This window comes from Cnephaeus nilssonii (assembly GCF_951640355.1).
Source record: "Cnephaeus nilssonii genome assembly, chromosome: 9".
Taxonomy (NCBI): domain Eukaryota; kingdom Metazoa; phylum Chordata; class Mammalia; order Chiroptera; family Vespertilionidae; genus Cnephaeus; species Cnephaeus nilssonii.
The window spans coordinates 66,875,640-66,892,092 of record NC_137080.1 but is presented as its reverse complement, the minus strand read 5'-3'; the positions used below and the strand labels follow the sequence as shown (position 1 = coordinate 66,892,092).

Sequence of the window (16,453 nt, the reverse complement as noted above, 5' to 3'; positions counted from 1 at the left end):
CTGGAACTGTATTGCCATCTTGACATAGTTGGAGAAGTAGGGAAGGCAGTGGAGGGTATAGATTAAGCGTGCTTGCCCTCTAGGCAGAATACTGTGCTTCAGGTCGTGACTTCAACACTTGTTAGGTCGGTGATGCTAGATAAGTTACTGGACTTCCCCATGACTCAATTTTCTCTTCCATTATATGGGATAAAGGTACTTTATAGTGCCAATGTGAGGACAGATAATCTATGTAAAACTTACATAGCATGTTGCAAATAGTAAGAGCTCAAAAAATGCAGCTCTTATTTTCCCAGAAGGTGTGCAGTACCCTGATGGAGCAAAAGCCTGAAGCATCCCTGGACCACAGGTGTCTGCTACCCATGCAGGGGTGCATTTGTTATCTCTGCTAGCAAGAGAGGAAGGGCAGATGCTCCTCACATCATTGACTAAGAAAGAATGGTGCTGATTTTTCCCTTTTTCACTCGCTACAGAGGAGAAGGGCAGGAAAAATGTCAAGAAAAATGGGAGTCAGAAAAGAATCATCAGTCCTTGAGGTTGACACTGCAGGGCCATTTGAGAGCTGGAGAGTATGTGGATGAAGAGAATAGCTTAAATCAATACCTGGGATTCCTGGCACAGTGGGAACCAGGTCTTGAACAGGACCCTAACACCCAGCTGACAATTGCTCCAAGTCGTAAATGACTGCTGTTTTCGGTGCTTAACAGCCTGAGAGGATTCCCTGTTGTTTCTCTGTGGTAGAGAGAGCCTTGTACAAATAACAGCTCTTTCTTGTCAGTATTTAAACCTTGCCCTTACTCTAAAGGTGAAAATGAGAAATTCGATGCCAAATAACGTCCTTAAATGGGTGAGATATTAAGTAACAAATCTTGCTTCACAAATCAACATGAGTATACCCTACCATGAACAGGCTTTAGCAGATGGCTGCTGGCTGCTAGGAGCTCACAGTCTCCATAGGAGAGTACAAAGTATGTGCGGCAATCAGGTGGGCAAAGCAAGGGAGACAAAGATGTTTTAAGAATATATATATATGCCCCCCCCGCCGCCAAGTGCACCAATTTCATGCACCAGGCCTGGTGCATGAAATTGGTGCACTTGGCGGGGGGGGGGGGGGGGGCATGCCTCAGCCCGGCCTGTGCCCTCTTGCAGTCTGAGAGCCCTCGAGGGATGTCTGACTGATGGCTTAGGCCAGAAATTGGACATCCTAGCGCTGCTGGCGGAAGCAGGAGAGGCCTCCTGCCACCGCCACTGGGCTCCCCAGGCATGAGCCTGGATTCTGGCTGAGCGGTGCTCCCCCTGTGGGAGCTCACTGACCACCAGGGGCAGCTCCTGCATTGAGCATCTGCCCCCTGGTGGTCAGTGCACATCATAGCAACTGGTTGTTCCACTGGTCAATTTGCATATTAGCCTTTTATTATATAGGATAGTGCAGTCTGTCAACTAAAAATGCCATGGAATGTGAATAAATGGTTGTGGTTTTACTCTTTAAAAACATAGTAAAACATCTGATAGGTGGTTTTGTCCTTTCAGAATCCCCCATTGTTTCCTTCGGAGTCAATAAAATACTGAGATTTGGGTTAACACAATGTCTCTACAGGTAGTTTAATTTTCTATTACGATTCCATTTATTATCAAATATTGGGAGAGCCCTGGCCCAGTGGCTCACTTGGTTGGAGCATCTTCTAGTACATGAAAAGGTTGCAGGTCCGATTGATTCCCAGTAGGGTATATATGGAAGGCAACCAGTCTCTCTCTCTCTCTCTTTCTCTCTTTCTCTCTCTCTCTCTCTCTCTCTCTCTCTCTCTCTCTCTCTCTCTCTCTCTCTCTTTCTCATTCCCTTCTTTTCTTCTCTCTAAAATGAATAAAAATATATCCTCAGGTGAGAATCCAAAAAATTACTGGGGCATGTATTAGTTTGCTAGAGCTGCCATAACAAATAAGACAGACTACGTGGCCTAAACAACAAAAATTTACTTTCTTACAGTTCTAGACGCTGGAAGTGCAAGATGGTTTCTCCTGGGCCTCTCTCCTTAGCTTTGCACACGGCTGTCTTCCCCTTTTCCCCATCTGTCTGTGTTCTCTGTGTGCACCCACCCCTGGTATCTATGTGTCCTTATGTCATCTTATAAGGACACCTATTGGATTGGATCAGGGCCCACCCTAAAGGCCTCATTTTAACTTAATTACCCCTTTAAAGGCCTAGTCTCCACATACTCTCACATTCTGAGGTCCTGGGGGTTAGGGCTTCAAGTTAATGAATTTGGGGGCAGCCACTATATAAGTTAGAATAGGGAATCCTGAAGGACTGTGAGAATTTCCCTTTAGCAAAGAGGCATGTGCCAGGCCTCTTCCCCAGGGAAAGGACCTGCTATGGCTTCTGCCTGTAGTGTTGCCAGGGGTAAACTTGTAATTCACACATGATTCTCACACATGCTGACTCTGATGTGTCAGCCAGGCCTGCCCAAACTTGGGTGATGGGTCAATACCTCATTCCTTACTTAAGAATTACCCCTGGTCTGTATTTGAGGATGATTTTGCCACCCTGAGTTACAATGTTTGTATGACTTTGCCAGGCAACTTCTGGGGAAAAAATCATTTAGCGTATTTAATTGTATTAGTTTCACTAACTTTCTGTCCTCTTATTTTTAAGTGAGAGCCCCAGAATAAGACCAAGTTCATACCCCATAGCACAGAACATTGTCTATTGCTTCTTTCCATGCAGCCTCCCATGCCCTCTGCACCTCAAAGCAAACCCACTCTGCTATCCCTTGCTAAAGCCCTTGATCCTCAATTTGGCCTGGAGAGACTGGCAGTATTGTATAAAAATTGTCCATCCAAGCTATTCGGAAATCCCACAGATCAATGAGATTAGTGTGAAAGATTCCTGGATCAATCAATGTCCTCATGTCGTTTTCAAAATGAGTCCGAGTTTCTGGTTTCTGTCAGATTTGTGACTAAGAGAAAAAGAAAAAGACATATCCTTAAAGACTGTTTTGGGGTTTTCTTTGCCCCTAAACTAAGGAGTGTGTGGAATATTTACTTCCATCATTTGCTCTCACATTCCTCTACATCTGGCAGATTGCTGTGGTCAAACTGGGACAGTCAGCGCTGCTGGCAGAGCTCTCTGACCGTTCAGGTCATCAGCCTGCTGTGGATCCCACTCCTGACCTCCCCAACCTTCGCACCCCAATCCTTTGTCTCCCAGTTATCCCCTGCTTTTCCAGTGGCTCAGTTTCTTGTCTCTGAATCATATTCTTGATATATGTTGTTCCCTGAATCCTGCTAGGGGTGCCCTGGACTATAATCTCCTGTCTTCCTGAATCCTTGATAGTTTCTAATTACCCATGGTTAGATGATATGCTGCTTGGGTAGGTATTCTGGATTAAAGATCTAAACCATAGTATAGGGACCAAGAGGTCACTGGTTTGATTCCAGGTCAGGGCACATGCCCAGGTTGCAGGCAATCCCCAGTAGGGGGCATACAGGAGGCAGCCGGTCAATGATTTTCTCTAGTCATTGATGTTTCTCTCTCTCCCTCTCAATCCTTTCTCTCTAAAAAAAAAAAAACAATTAAAAAGCATATTGAAAAAATAAGTGTGATAGTTCCTTTCCTAGGCTTCATGAGAACCCTGGTGGCACTGAAGATGGGGCAGGGAGGGTGTTGAGAGGAGGTAGCAAATTAGATGAAGACTGGTTACTGATGATTTTTTATTCCTTCAATGCCTAGCCAATGATCATTGAATGGAATCAAATTGAAATATTTGAGTGTGTATATTGTCCTATGCTTTATGTAGGAATGGAATCAAATTGAAATATTTGAGTGTGTATATTGTCCTATGCTTTATGCTGTATACTAGGGGCATAAGAGTGAACAAAATACAAATAAGCCCAACTAGATTATAGCCTGGTAGAGGAAAAAGCCCTAAATGGATCATCATACAAGTGCATCATAATTAAAAATTGTGATATAGTTTAAAAGAACACTCTGAGTCCGCATGTTTGTCCCCTGTCATCCTGTAAGTGAGTGCTACACGGCTGGCTGGCTGCCTGCATTACTCTCCTCTCTTTTACCTCAGAGTGAAGGAGCAATTCTTCATCCGTGGTGAATGCATGGTAGTTTTGCTGAGGCACTTATGCATGATGGTGAGTGGAGTGGAGTCAGAAACTGTCATGCCAATTCACCCTGTGTTTGGGAAAGCTGACTATCAGAACAGAGAACAAGGGCCCCTTGTGGTAGATAGAACCTCTTTCTTCACATCATAGTTCCATGGTTGATTACTTCTACATACTGGCTGTTGCCTTTTCCTGTGGATTGGGTGCTAAGCCTGAATGACAAAGATATTGGGAAATGAAAAATAAAAATCTTCATTGTACAAGATCAGGAAGAAAAACAATAATATGCAGACCTAGTATACTTGGGGAGAGGGTGATATGATAAGGCCCTTTTTTTAAAAAGGAAATTGCATATAAATCTAGACATGAAAAACAGGAAAGGGTTATCTGAGTAAAGAATTAGAAGTAGAGCAATGGAAGGGAGGGGACAACGTTGTAGAGGTCCAGAAGCTGGGCACAAAGGAGCTTGGGGGCATGAAGAAGTCTGATGAATCTGGAGTAGAAACAGCAGGGGGCAGGATAGGGGGTAGGATAGTGAATTAGACTTGGAGAGATAGGAAGGGCTAGATCATGCATAGCCTTGCAGCCATCACCTGCTCTGGAGAGGAACCAGTGACCTACCTCTGCTGTACGTCCTTAGTCTAATGGCTTGTCCCTGCTTCCTTGCCCAGCCTGTAAGCCTTTCTTATGCTTCCCCTATATTTCTAGTCAGGACTATCACTACTCCTTAAGACTGTCAGTTCCACATTATGAAATCTACTGTTTAGGGCTTGTCTTTGTCTCTCAGTGCCCAAGTATTTTGCTGGTGGGTTAAGGGGAGGAGAGCACACCTGGGGGACTCAGATATCTTAAATCATTAGCCTAATCTACAACTCTGTTTCTACATGGAATTCAGGAAAAGCTCAACACTATGACATGCTTCAGTATATCTATATAAAATTATATATAGCCCATGAAAAACGTGTCAAGTGGAAGCAATCAGACGTTGCATGAAGAATCATTTACCACTTTCCATAAAAGAGAGTGTCCTTTCAGTCTCACGTCGTCCAACATAGGAATTGCACTTCGTTGTTTTGCTTGTTTGTTTTTAAATTTACATTATTTATTGTTTAAAGTATTACATAAGTCTCCTTTTTTCCCCCATTGACCTCTCCCCAGCTGCCCCCACCGCCCAGCAAATGCCCTCCCCCCGACCCCCGGCCTGTGTCCATTGGTTTTGCTCATATGCATGCACACAAGCCCTTTGGTTGATCTCTTGCCCCCTCACCCCCACCTTCCCTTATAGGTTGGACAGTCTGTTCGATGTTTCTGCTAAGCGAAATAAGCCAGCCAGAGAAAGAAAAATATCACATGATCTCACTCATTTGTGGAATGTAATGACCAACATAAACTGAGGAACCAAAATAGAACCAGAGTTGTAGGAATTGCACTTTGAATGTGGCAGAAACTTGTGTGCTTGTCTTTATAACAACCATTTACTGCACTGATTTCCCTAATACTTCCTGCGAAGAGAAAGCAGTCATGCCTTTTGTCCCCGATAATTGCTGGGTACAGTGCCTCTCACGTAGTAGGTGTTTTATGACAGCAACACTGAAAACTCCTCTCAGCAGAATACATTCTTAGGAAGGACAGTTTTTTGCTGAACAAATTATAGACGCTGAAGTTAGTGGTGAATCAGCTCTGTGCTCTACGTATTGCCCAGAGAGGATTAGGCTATAAAAGAGGATCGGAGAGAGTGCCGCTGGTTGTGAAAGTCTATAGCAGTGTTATAGATGCATATTTGCCATAATGTGGCTATAAAGACAAATCATGCAGCCAGTCATAAAAAAGATAACACGGAGGGCATAAAATCATAATGCTGCCATATATCGAGCACTTAGTGTGTGTCAGATACTGTGCTAAGAATTAGCTCCAAGCTTCACAACAGCTATTATCATCTCTTACAGGTTAGAGAAGTAAGAAGACACAGGTGGGCAACATTAGCCCACAACTACCCAGTTTATAAATGTTGGTGAAACTTCAAACCAGGTCTGACTACTTAAAGCTCTAAACTTAGACTCTGCTAAGGACACTCCATTTTCCAAATAAGTCTAGGCCATAGAGATCAGGCCTGATCAAAACACAGCAAAACAAAGATCTCCTGCCACACGCCACTCAAGGGTTGACATAAGTGACCTGCTCCATGAGTTATCAAAAGAGGGATATTACCACAAGTAGCGGAGCTCTTAAACACTCTAGCGAGTAGTGGATCTGTTGCCATGGAAGGCACTTAATTCTCTCCTCAAAACTTCAGTCAAGTGGCCTGAAATGCTATGAGTCCCCTGTTCACAATACGGTGTTTGGTTCTACTCTGTTTATCTATCAGCCTGACCTTTGAGCAAATGTCAAAGTGAATTTATTTATTTTTCCCAATGTGCATGAGATAGATTAGGAGCAGGGTCAGCTCCAAGGAATGATGCTTGAGTCAGTACTCTGAGGTGTACTGACCTTGTGACTTCATTACAGTCATGTGCCACTTAAAGATGGGATGTGTCCTGAAAAATGCCTTATTAGGCGATTTCACTGTCACATGAATGCTTATTAGGCGATTTCACTGTAGCATGAACAAAACAACACGAGATAAAATTAAGCAAAGAGAAAATTATGCAATCATGAGACGTGAAATGTATAAGGCTGCTGCTGGCTTAACATGGCACAGCAAACTTATATATTTTTTTATAAGTAGAAAGAGTATACTCTAAAACAACAATGAAAAGTATAGTAAGTACATAAACCACTACTATAGTCATTATCATTATCAAGAGTTATGTACTGTATATAATTATATGTGCTATAGTTTTATACCATTGGCAGCACAGTAGTTTTGTTTACACCAGCATCAGCACAAACATGTGAATAATGTGTTGTGCTATGGTTATGATGTTACTAGGTAATAGGCGTTTTCAGCTCCATTATAATTTATTAGAGGCCCGGTGCATGAAATTTGTGCACGGGGAGGGGGGTGTTCCTCAGCCCAGGCTGCACCCTCTCCCACCTGGGACATCCCTCTCACAATCCAGGACTGCTGGCTCCCAAATGCTCGCCTGCCTGCCTGGCTGATTGCCCCTAACCACTTCTGCCTGCCAGCATGATCACCCTCTAACCATTCCCCTGACAGCCTGATTGACACCTAACTGCTCCCCTACTGACCCAATTGCCCCTAACTGTCCTCCCCTGCTGGCCCCATAACCCCAAACTGCCCTCTTTTGCCAGCCTGGTTGCCTCTAACTGCTCTCTCCTGCAGGCCTGGTCACCCCCAACTGCCCTCCCCTGCAGGCCTGGTTGCCCCCAACTGCCCTCCCCTATAGGCCTGGTCCCCCCCAACTGCCCTCACCTGCTGGCCCGGTCACCCCTAACTGACCTCCCCTACTGGCTTGGTCGCCCCCAACTGCCCTCCCCTTCAGGCCTGGTCGCCCCCAACTGCCCTCCCCTGCAGGCCTGGTCACCCCTACCTGTCCTCCCCTACAGGCCTGGTCCCCCCCAACTGCCCTCCCCTGCTGGCCCCGTCACCCCTAACTGCACTCCCCTGCAGGTCTGATTGCCCCCAACTGCCCTCCCCTGCAGGCCTGGTCGCCCCCAACTGCCCTCCTCTGCTGGTCCGGTCACCCCTAACTGCCCTCCCCTGCAGGCCTAATCACCCCAACTGCCCTCCCTTGCAGGCTTGGTCCCTCCTAACTGCCTTCCCCTGCAGGCCTGGTTCCTCCCAACTGCCCTCCTCTGCCAGCCCGGTCACCCCTAACTGCCCTCCCTTGCAGGCCTGGTCCCTCCCAACTGCCCTCCCCTGCTGGCCTGATCGCCCACCACTGCCCTCCCCTGCTGGCCATCTTGTGGCGGCCATATTGTGTCCACATTGGGGGCGCCATCTTTGACTACACAGGGGCAGCCATCTTGTGTTAGAGTGATGGTCAATTTGCATATTACTCTTTTATTAAATAGGATGGAACCACTGTCATATACAGTCCATTGTTGTCCAAGATGTTATGTGGTGCACGACTGCATTTCTTTTAAGTCGGGATCTCATTAAACACCTGCTATGGACAAGGCTGAGGATACACTGATGAGCAAGAAATACTGTCTCCCATAAATGCCCCTCAACCCCCTCCTTAAGATGTTTGGGCTTAGCTCACTGTGCCTCTGCGTAGCCCCACAACTGATGGTTCCCAAATTAGCAGACAGGGAGGTAAAAGGAGAAGTTAATTCTGTACTACTTTCTCACACTGATTTAGTGAAGTCTGATTTATTGGCCTTAGAAAGTGATACAAACACATTTCTCATCCTCTCTGGTTAATTGAATGTAATTTAATAATTTGTGTTTTTGATGTATGCCCTTTGCTGATTTAAAAATAACCAAACTCGGAATTTATCATTTTGATCAGGAATTGACTAGCCTTCATGTACAGTGTAGTCACTGACCCACTGTGAGCAAACCATTCTTTGTGTTTTCCCAGAAATGGAGATGCATTTACACAAATTGCTCCCCATTCTCGTGGTGTCTCTTGTTAACACCAGCATGCATTTTGTGTAAAAGCTGGCAGGGGTTAGGATGCAGATCAGGGTCCTGGACCTCAGCACAGCTGACTGGCATGGACAGGGATGAAATCTGCAACTTCTGCCTCATTAGCAACGGGTCTCCTACTGAGTTAACCAGCCTTAGGCAATTGGCAAACACTGAAGGTTAATTCTTTCTGCCCATAGGTAGAGTTACAGCTCAATGAACTAAGCCCTTAAAATGTTATAGCTCCATCCAGGAAATTTTAAGTGGGAAAAAAAATGGCTGGTAGTACAAAAAGGTAAAATGAATTGTAAACAAGTCTAAAACAGACTTGCAATTTTTTCCAAGAGTTGTACAAAATATTCTGTGACTTTTATAGAGGGTATGACTCAAAACATGTTTCAACCACCTGATTGCCAGAAACTATTAAAATAAATAGTATAAATAGGGCAATTAAATATAGATACCAACAGTGTCAAACCACATGAGAAGAGAAATGAAGCAGCTTTGTTTTTCCTGTAAAAACACCCAGGTGAATTTATTTGAAATTTGAATAAAGGCCTGCTTTGAAAAGCTAGATAGGGAGGAAGACTGAAGAGACTGAAAAAAATGATGATGATTATTTCCCGCCTCAAGGGAGTCCTTTTCTGAACTAATGTATTCATATGAGGCCTTGCTCCTGCTGAATTACCAGTATACACAGACCAGTTAGTAAAGCCTCCAAGAACACAACCAAGGGCTACTGTCTCTGTAGTTTAAGGCAAATGTCATGGATTCATTTTACACTTCCTAGGTGTCCTGCGACCCCAAGTCACTGCTCATCCTCCACGGGCACCTGGTTTTCCTCTCCTGGCTCCTGTGTCTTGAAGACACTGCGTGTGAGAGCTCAGGGGGGTCTCTCCAGTAAGCATCCCCGTGTGTGAAATAGTATAACACAATGGAACCGAACTGAGCCCCATTCTCTGGCAATGTGGACCCTGGGAATGAAAAATGAATGTCAAAGTGTGCCTGTCAGCACATAAAGAGAAAATCAAAAACTCGTTTTGCGTACTGCTAGCCTAAGGTCAAGCCAGGAGGTCCTTCAACAGTTACTTAGGGATGATGAGGGTGATGGCAAGAATTTGGAACTTTAGTAGAACATGTTACTGTGTCTATTCATTCCTCCACATAGCTTCCTGGAGGGAAGCAGAGGACCAAAGAAAGCAATTAGAAAATAGCTCAGGTGTATTGAGAGTGGACCATGTGCTAAATGCCAGGTACTTGGAAAATTTCATGTAATTTTTGAAATAGGTAGTTGTAAAAGTTAAGTAAGACTAACCAGGAAGGACAGAGTCAGGATCCAGCTGAGGAAGCCGGTCACTTGCCTCAGCTTTGCTCAAGGAGTAGCCTTCGCTATAATGCTCATTGAAACTGCAATTCAAGTAGCAAACGCGGTTCACAACCGGTTAACTTGTAATAACAGAAACATGGGACTTCCATTACAAAAGGAAGAAAACTCATTTCTAGCAATAATATGACAGAATAGAGAGTCCATAATAGATCAAATTATTGTGACACTGCTTTACCTTTTCTGGTGTCTTCTGAGGTGTACATGTGAAGTTATGTAGAAATTCTAGAATTATGGTGCTGACAAAGGGTCTTCAGAGATCTCCTAGAGTAATATGTTAGGGCCATACAACAATATTGCAAAGGGTTTATACCCTCATCGTAAAATCAGACCCAATGGATATTGTCGGAAAGTACATTCTCTCCTGTAACATTAAACCTTTATCTAATTTAATTTTCAGAACTTCTTTCAAATAGTTAGCAACCTTCTAGATGAAGAAAACAAAGAAAAATGGGAAGATGCACAACAGGTAAGTTATTTCACAATGTAAAGTGAAGTTGGTTAACTAAAATTTAAAAATATGTGAAGAAATTAATGGCTTGCCGTTCCAAGAACATAAAAGGGGACTTTTAGAAGTCATTGTGGATTATATTATACTGTAATTTTACAGAAACAAATTTCTCTCTTATCATAACAATCAATGGAATGAATGATCTTTCTTAACGTGGGAAAACTGAGCAGGTTTAAGTTATCTATAACTTAATACATAATAACTCTACGCTTTGTCAGTCGGTTTCTTTCCTGTCTTCAGACTGGTAAAAACAGCAAGTGTAAAAGCACATACTGCAAATGGAACAGTGGGGTATGAAGGAATAAAATCATTTGCATTTACTACCATACTATATATAATCTGGATCATACATGTAGACTTGCACTTTGATCCAAAGCCAAAAGTTGTAAATATGAGTTCTCATTTTAAACGCTTAAATGGAAAATTCTGTGTGTTTTTTTCTCTTTCTGCTGTGCATGATCAGTGTAGCAAGTGGCCTTATTGGTTTAGTTATTGTTTTAAAATGCTTTGCACTGCCACTGGTGCAAGACTCTCTGACATATGGTCAATAACATTTTTTCTATACTGCAGAAAAAGGGGGTTAGAGGTTAAGAAAAGGAGAATGTTTTTTACAATCCTGTAAAAATTTAATTTAACGGAATGTTAAACTTTGTTTTTTACTTGACCCTTATTAAAAATTCCAAGGGAACAATGCATTCTTGAAAATAAAAATATTTTCTGAGGTTCAGATGAGCCATCTACCCCTTCTTCCTTTTAAATCACATCTGGGTCCCGAGGAGTAGAGCATGCCCTTTATTCCTATTATGATAAGAGCTCTAAAAATAATCCAGTGTGCGTCTACCTCATTATCAGGTACCAATTCTGTGCTTCTGGCCATAGCAAGAAAAAAAAAAAAAAGCACTCCTTGGTTTAAGACCCTGAATCCTTTATCCTTTTCTACTCCTTTGAATTATATATTTGTCCTTGGCATTTTTTTCGAGAGGAAAGCCTCATCCACTCACTGTAAGTAAAAGGTCTTTCCTTAGTAAACTGCCACTGAAGCTAAGCACCTCTTTCTAGAATCCTGGCGACTATTAATTATGGATATATTTAGAACAAATGTATAACACCCTATTTAAAACAAGACTGCAGTTTATCAGATGCTGGTATTTATTGTGAGGTCCCCACGTGAATGAATAATGAATGGTGGCAGAACTCAGCAATGGAAAATTCTGAATCCATAATCCATCTATCCATCTATTTACTTGTGATTTTTAAGTTAACTATAGTCATATATTTTACTTATTTTTCAGTGGTGATGATCCTTAATGCTTTTTAAAAATAACCATTTGAAATTAAAAACCACTGTTTTTTTTGTAGCTTTTACTAAGAGGTATGTTCATAAATGCAGCCACATGGTAGATGAGTCTCCAAGTTTGTGGCACAAAGGGTGAACTCCTCCCTCAGAAATAAGCCTGGTTTAAAATCCACCAAAGATAGTCCCTCATCCCTAGTGGGCCACTTATCTTATTTTAGTGTAATTGCCTCAGCAAAGTAAAATATAACACATGGCTATATACGCATTTGGAAAACTAGTTATATAGGCATTTGGAAAATATGACACTTTTGAACAACAACAACAAAAAAATAGAATCATTTCAGAACTTGTTTGCTGCACATCAGCCATCGTTAGGAAGGATGAAACTATATTTAGTTTCAGCATTCTACTCAAAATGTAGTATACTAAAGTAAAGAAAAAAAGACTGCACTTTGTATTACACTGTTTTATATGCCATCACTGTGATGTGAACAGACAAGTCCATTTCAGTCCAGACAAGCCATTTTAATTTCAGGCGTGATATTACGTTCTGTGTTTTCGTTATACTGAAGATTCCCCTATCTGCAGCAGGAGTGGGCAAACTTCAAGCCAAATCCAGCCTCACACGTGTTTTGCAAATAAACTTTGGGAATATAACCACATTCATTCATTTACATAATATCTATGGCTGCTTCTGTGAGACAAGGACAGAGTTAAGTTGTTCCAACAGAGACCCCCTGACCCACTAAACTGAAAATGTTCCCCGTCTGGCCCTTTACCAACCTCTGCTCTATATTTGACTACTGCTGGGGAAATAGAGTTAAAAACAAAATCTTCTGTCAGCCTAGCAAACCTCTCCGCAAAGGTAGAAGAGAAAGAAAAGTTTTCTCTTTTTATTGAATAAGCGCTAAACTGCACCAGAATGTGATGGGTCACAGGCACACTGCTAAGAAAATGCAAAGACAAAAAGACATCTCACCCCTTTGTATAGCCCAGCGGATACAACAGATTATACATGTGTCCTCAGGATAAACAGTAACTAGTCCTCAAGTAAGAGGACTTGATAGCACCATTTGTCACACATAGTTCATCTTAAATTCACTTGGTAATGAGGTGACCATGTGTTAGTTAATTGGCTTTAACCAAAGTTAAAAAAAAAAAAAAAGAAGAAAAAGTGTTACGTTTTAATGACTGAAAGTAGTTTTGCACCTTAGAGCAAGGTGCTTGCTGAAGTTCGGTCCGACCCTCCCACAGAAACTGAAAAGTGGGGGCACTGTTTCCCTTTTCACCTTTCAAAGAAAGACACGCCTGGGTCTTTAAGTTGGTAAGAGACTATTTCACTTTTTAAAAGATTAACCAATATTTCAAAGAGACAGAGAAAGAACTCAACAATGACTCCTTTTCTAAAGTAAATGCTCTGAGAAACGGGAAGACGTGGGAGTGGGTTTGGGGAAGGGTGTCTCTTATTTTCAACAGAGAAAATTAAGCCTCTTAGTTTTTTATTTTTATATATATTTTATTGATTTCAGAGTGGAAGGGAGAGGGAGAGAGAGATGGAAACAGCAATGATGAGAGAAAAATCATTCATCAGCTGCCTCCTGCACACCCCACGAAGGGGATCAAGCCAGCAACCTAGGCATGTGCCCTGACTGGGAATCGAACCGTGACCTCCTGGTTCATAGGTTGATGCTCAACCACTGAGCCACACCAGCTGGGCAAAGCCTCTTAGTTTTAATTTGTATTTGCCCTTACACTACACATACTCATATACACATATTCCTACACAAAAACAGAAGGAAAAATGCAGTAGTAGCTGGAAGCTTGGAGCAGATGGACATTTTGTGCACATTTTTAGAATGGGGATGATGACATTTCAGAATTCATATTTCATGATTGGAAATGTAGGTAAGAAATAGAATTTATCCCTAAATATTTCTGAATTAAAAAAACACACACAACACAGCTATTTATGCCAAACATTTGTAAATGTAATATCCATTGTTGACATCTTCAAGCATATGTAAGTAAATATATGTATATCTTCGATGTCTGATTTTTAGACCAGCGCACCCACAGGTTCCTGTAACAAACACACACTGCCTGCTACCCTCAGGGACCAAGTCTTCTCACTCCTCTAGCCCTCTTCCGGCTCTTCCTGTATGCTTTCCTGCTGATCAGCATGGCTTCCACCTCTGCACTACCCTTTGCAAATGCAAAGCCACTGAAACTCTTTAATCCACTTCATTTTTCTCATGGCTAGAAGCTGCAGTGGTGCTAAATGGCTAAAAGAAATGAATTTAACTTCCAAAGACTCTTTTGTTCTAATATGGTTATATAATGCAGGCTGACCCAAGAAGCATTATGGGTTATACTTGTTAAATTCATGTCACCTTTTAAATGGCTTTCGTGTTCCACACACTGTGAGCTATTGGCAGAATCAGGTCGTCTTTAAGAAAGCACTCATCTGTTTGTAGTGTGTGAGATGGCATCATTATAAGTACATGTGAAGCACCTACTCTAGAGCTGTTATTATGGCCCTAAAATTACTTCTAAAGTTATTAATACAGTGGGTATTATAATTATTTGAAATAAATATCGCTTCCAAGATATTTAGTTATTATGTGGTAGACTTAATAGTTTGTATATATCAATAATAATTGTTTTTCTTCTAGTTTCCATCATATAGATGCTAGTAGATAAAATTTTTTGAAAAGCCCCCAAATTTCAGTGTTTGTTCTATGTTGCCTTTAAGTACGGGAAGGAGCCCATCAAAAGTAAAGACACTCTATTTCTAAGTAGACCATCTGTTGGATATTTTGAGTTTCTATACATTTATAAAGGATTAATCACTGCATCATATCACTTCCAAAGTTCTTGCTGTGTGACACCTGCTGTTGTTCTCAGCTATTAGTTAAAAAATACAATTGTTGCCAGTTGCAGAAATGTCTTTAAATAAATCAGAACTTATTTTTGACCTCATTGTGTAGTTGGTATTGTTTTTTAATTCCAGTTACATATCCCATTGCATAGACTTTTTATTTCATTTTAATCTTTTCTTATTTTTATAGATTTACCCAGGCTCAATAGAGTTGATGCAGGTGATTGAAGACTTTATACACATTGTTGGAATGGGGATGATGGACTTTCAGAATTCATACTTAATGACTGGAAATGTAGGTAAGAAATAGGATTTTTTCCAAAATCTTACTGAAATTAAAAAAAAAAAATGCAAGTATCTGCGCCATCCATTTCTAAGTGTAATTGTCCATTGTTCCTATCTTTAAGTATCTCAGAGTAATGTATTATGGATTCCTGGTGTCTGATTTTTAGATGAGTTCACCACACACACACACACACACACACACACACACACACACACACATTTGCATGCATCTGCATTCATTTGTAGGAATGCATATAGACCTACTGGTGTTTATCTATCTGCACATGTGTATTTAAAGGAGAATATGTGCTTCTTTTTCCATTGCCAAATGCTCATTGCTTTTCAATCTAATGTTGAAAATATGTAATATACACTCGAGTGTGTTTCTTAAGAAAATGAGTCTTTATAGTTCTCCATATGAGGATGCCGAGTTCCTCTCCTGCTAGTTGTCCCGAGGAAGTGCTGGATCTGCATGGGTTGTAGAAGGCTTCGGAACACCTTTAAGGGTCATGATCATGGTGCTATTACTGCAGTTACTTTTTTCCTGAGTGGCTCCCGAGACACACTGGGTCTCTCAGATTCCTCTGTAGTAGATTCAGTAATGTTGAGCACATACATTGAAAACACATTTCTTCCTTTAGTTGCCTTAATATTGTCCCTTATAGAGAAAAGTTACATAGCAAAACCTACACACACTTTGAGGCTGCCACAGTTTCATTGAGCCAACAATAATTAACCAAATGGCACATTTCTCTTTGTAGTTAAAAAAATGGTAAGAGCAAAAAAATGGTCAGATATTAAATGCATTGAATTTATAGTTTTCTCATTTTTTAAAACTTCCTCTTGTGATGTTACTGTAATTCAGGAAGATTTTCTTTTAGCCACATGCTATAGTACAGAGAGTAATGTGTTTAAATAAACATCTTACTTCACATTCTTATTCACTGGATGTTTAAGCATTAGTTTCTGGTTCAAGAAGAGACCTAACTTAGCAGAAGGTTCAACTGGTATAGAGCATACTTTTTCTATGATTAAGACTTGTGGTGGTTCCCTTTATATGTGTTTTCTTCTGAAGGTCCTTTAGTCCCTCAGAGACTCATTTGATCCTAAGATACCTTTTACAAAGGTGACTTGACCTCAAATTGCAATGGGTGATAGCTAACTACCAGTAATATTCTTCAGTTGAGGAAAGCTTTGCAATGGAGTCTAAAGACATTTTCTTTCCCATATAGCATCTTCATACAGCATAAGGTTTCACCAGTCAAATTTATATCGTAATTCACCTTCAGAGTCAGTTTGAAGGCCCAGATCTTCCCCAGAGAGGGTGTTCAACAGCTTGTGCTGGTTCAGGAATGGAATGAGCTATCCCTTGCTAGGGCCAATGAGAAGAAAAAGGAAGAATAGTATCTTTGTTGATGAGTTCAGAAACCCAAGCAAATCCAAATTATATG

At 41.5% G+C, this 16,453-nt stretch overlaps 1 protein-coding gene across 1 annotated transcript in view; it reads left to right on the top strand.

The window, feature by feature from the left end:
* Nucleotides 1-16,453, top strand: part of ADGRB3 (adhesion G protein-coupled receptor B3) — a gene marked incomplete at its 5' end in the record, with an annotated part of 705,309 nt that overhangs the window by 327,926 nt on the left and 360,930 nt on the right. The window contains 2 exons of the mRNA XM_079781368.1: nucleotides 10,432-10,500; nucleotides 14,908-15,016. Coding sequence (XP_079637494.1) covers nucleotides 10,432-10,500; nucleotides 14,908-15,016 — 178 coding nt within the window. The remainder of the gene's footprint in view (nucleotides 1-10,431; nucleotides 10,501-14,907; nucleotides 15,017-16,453) is intronic.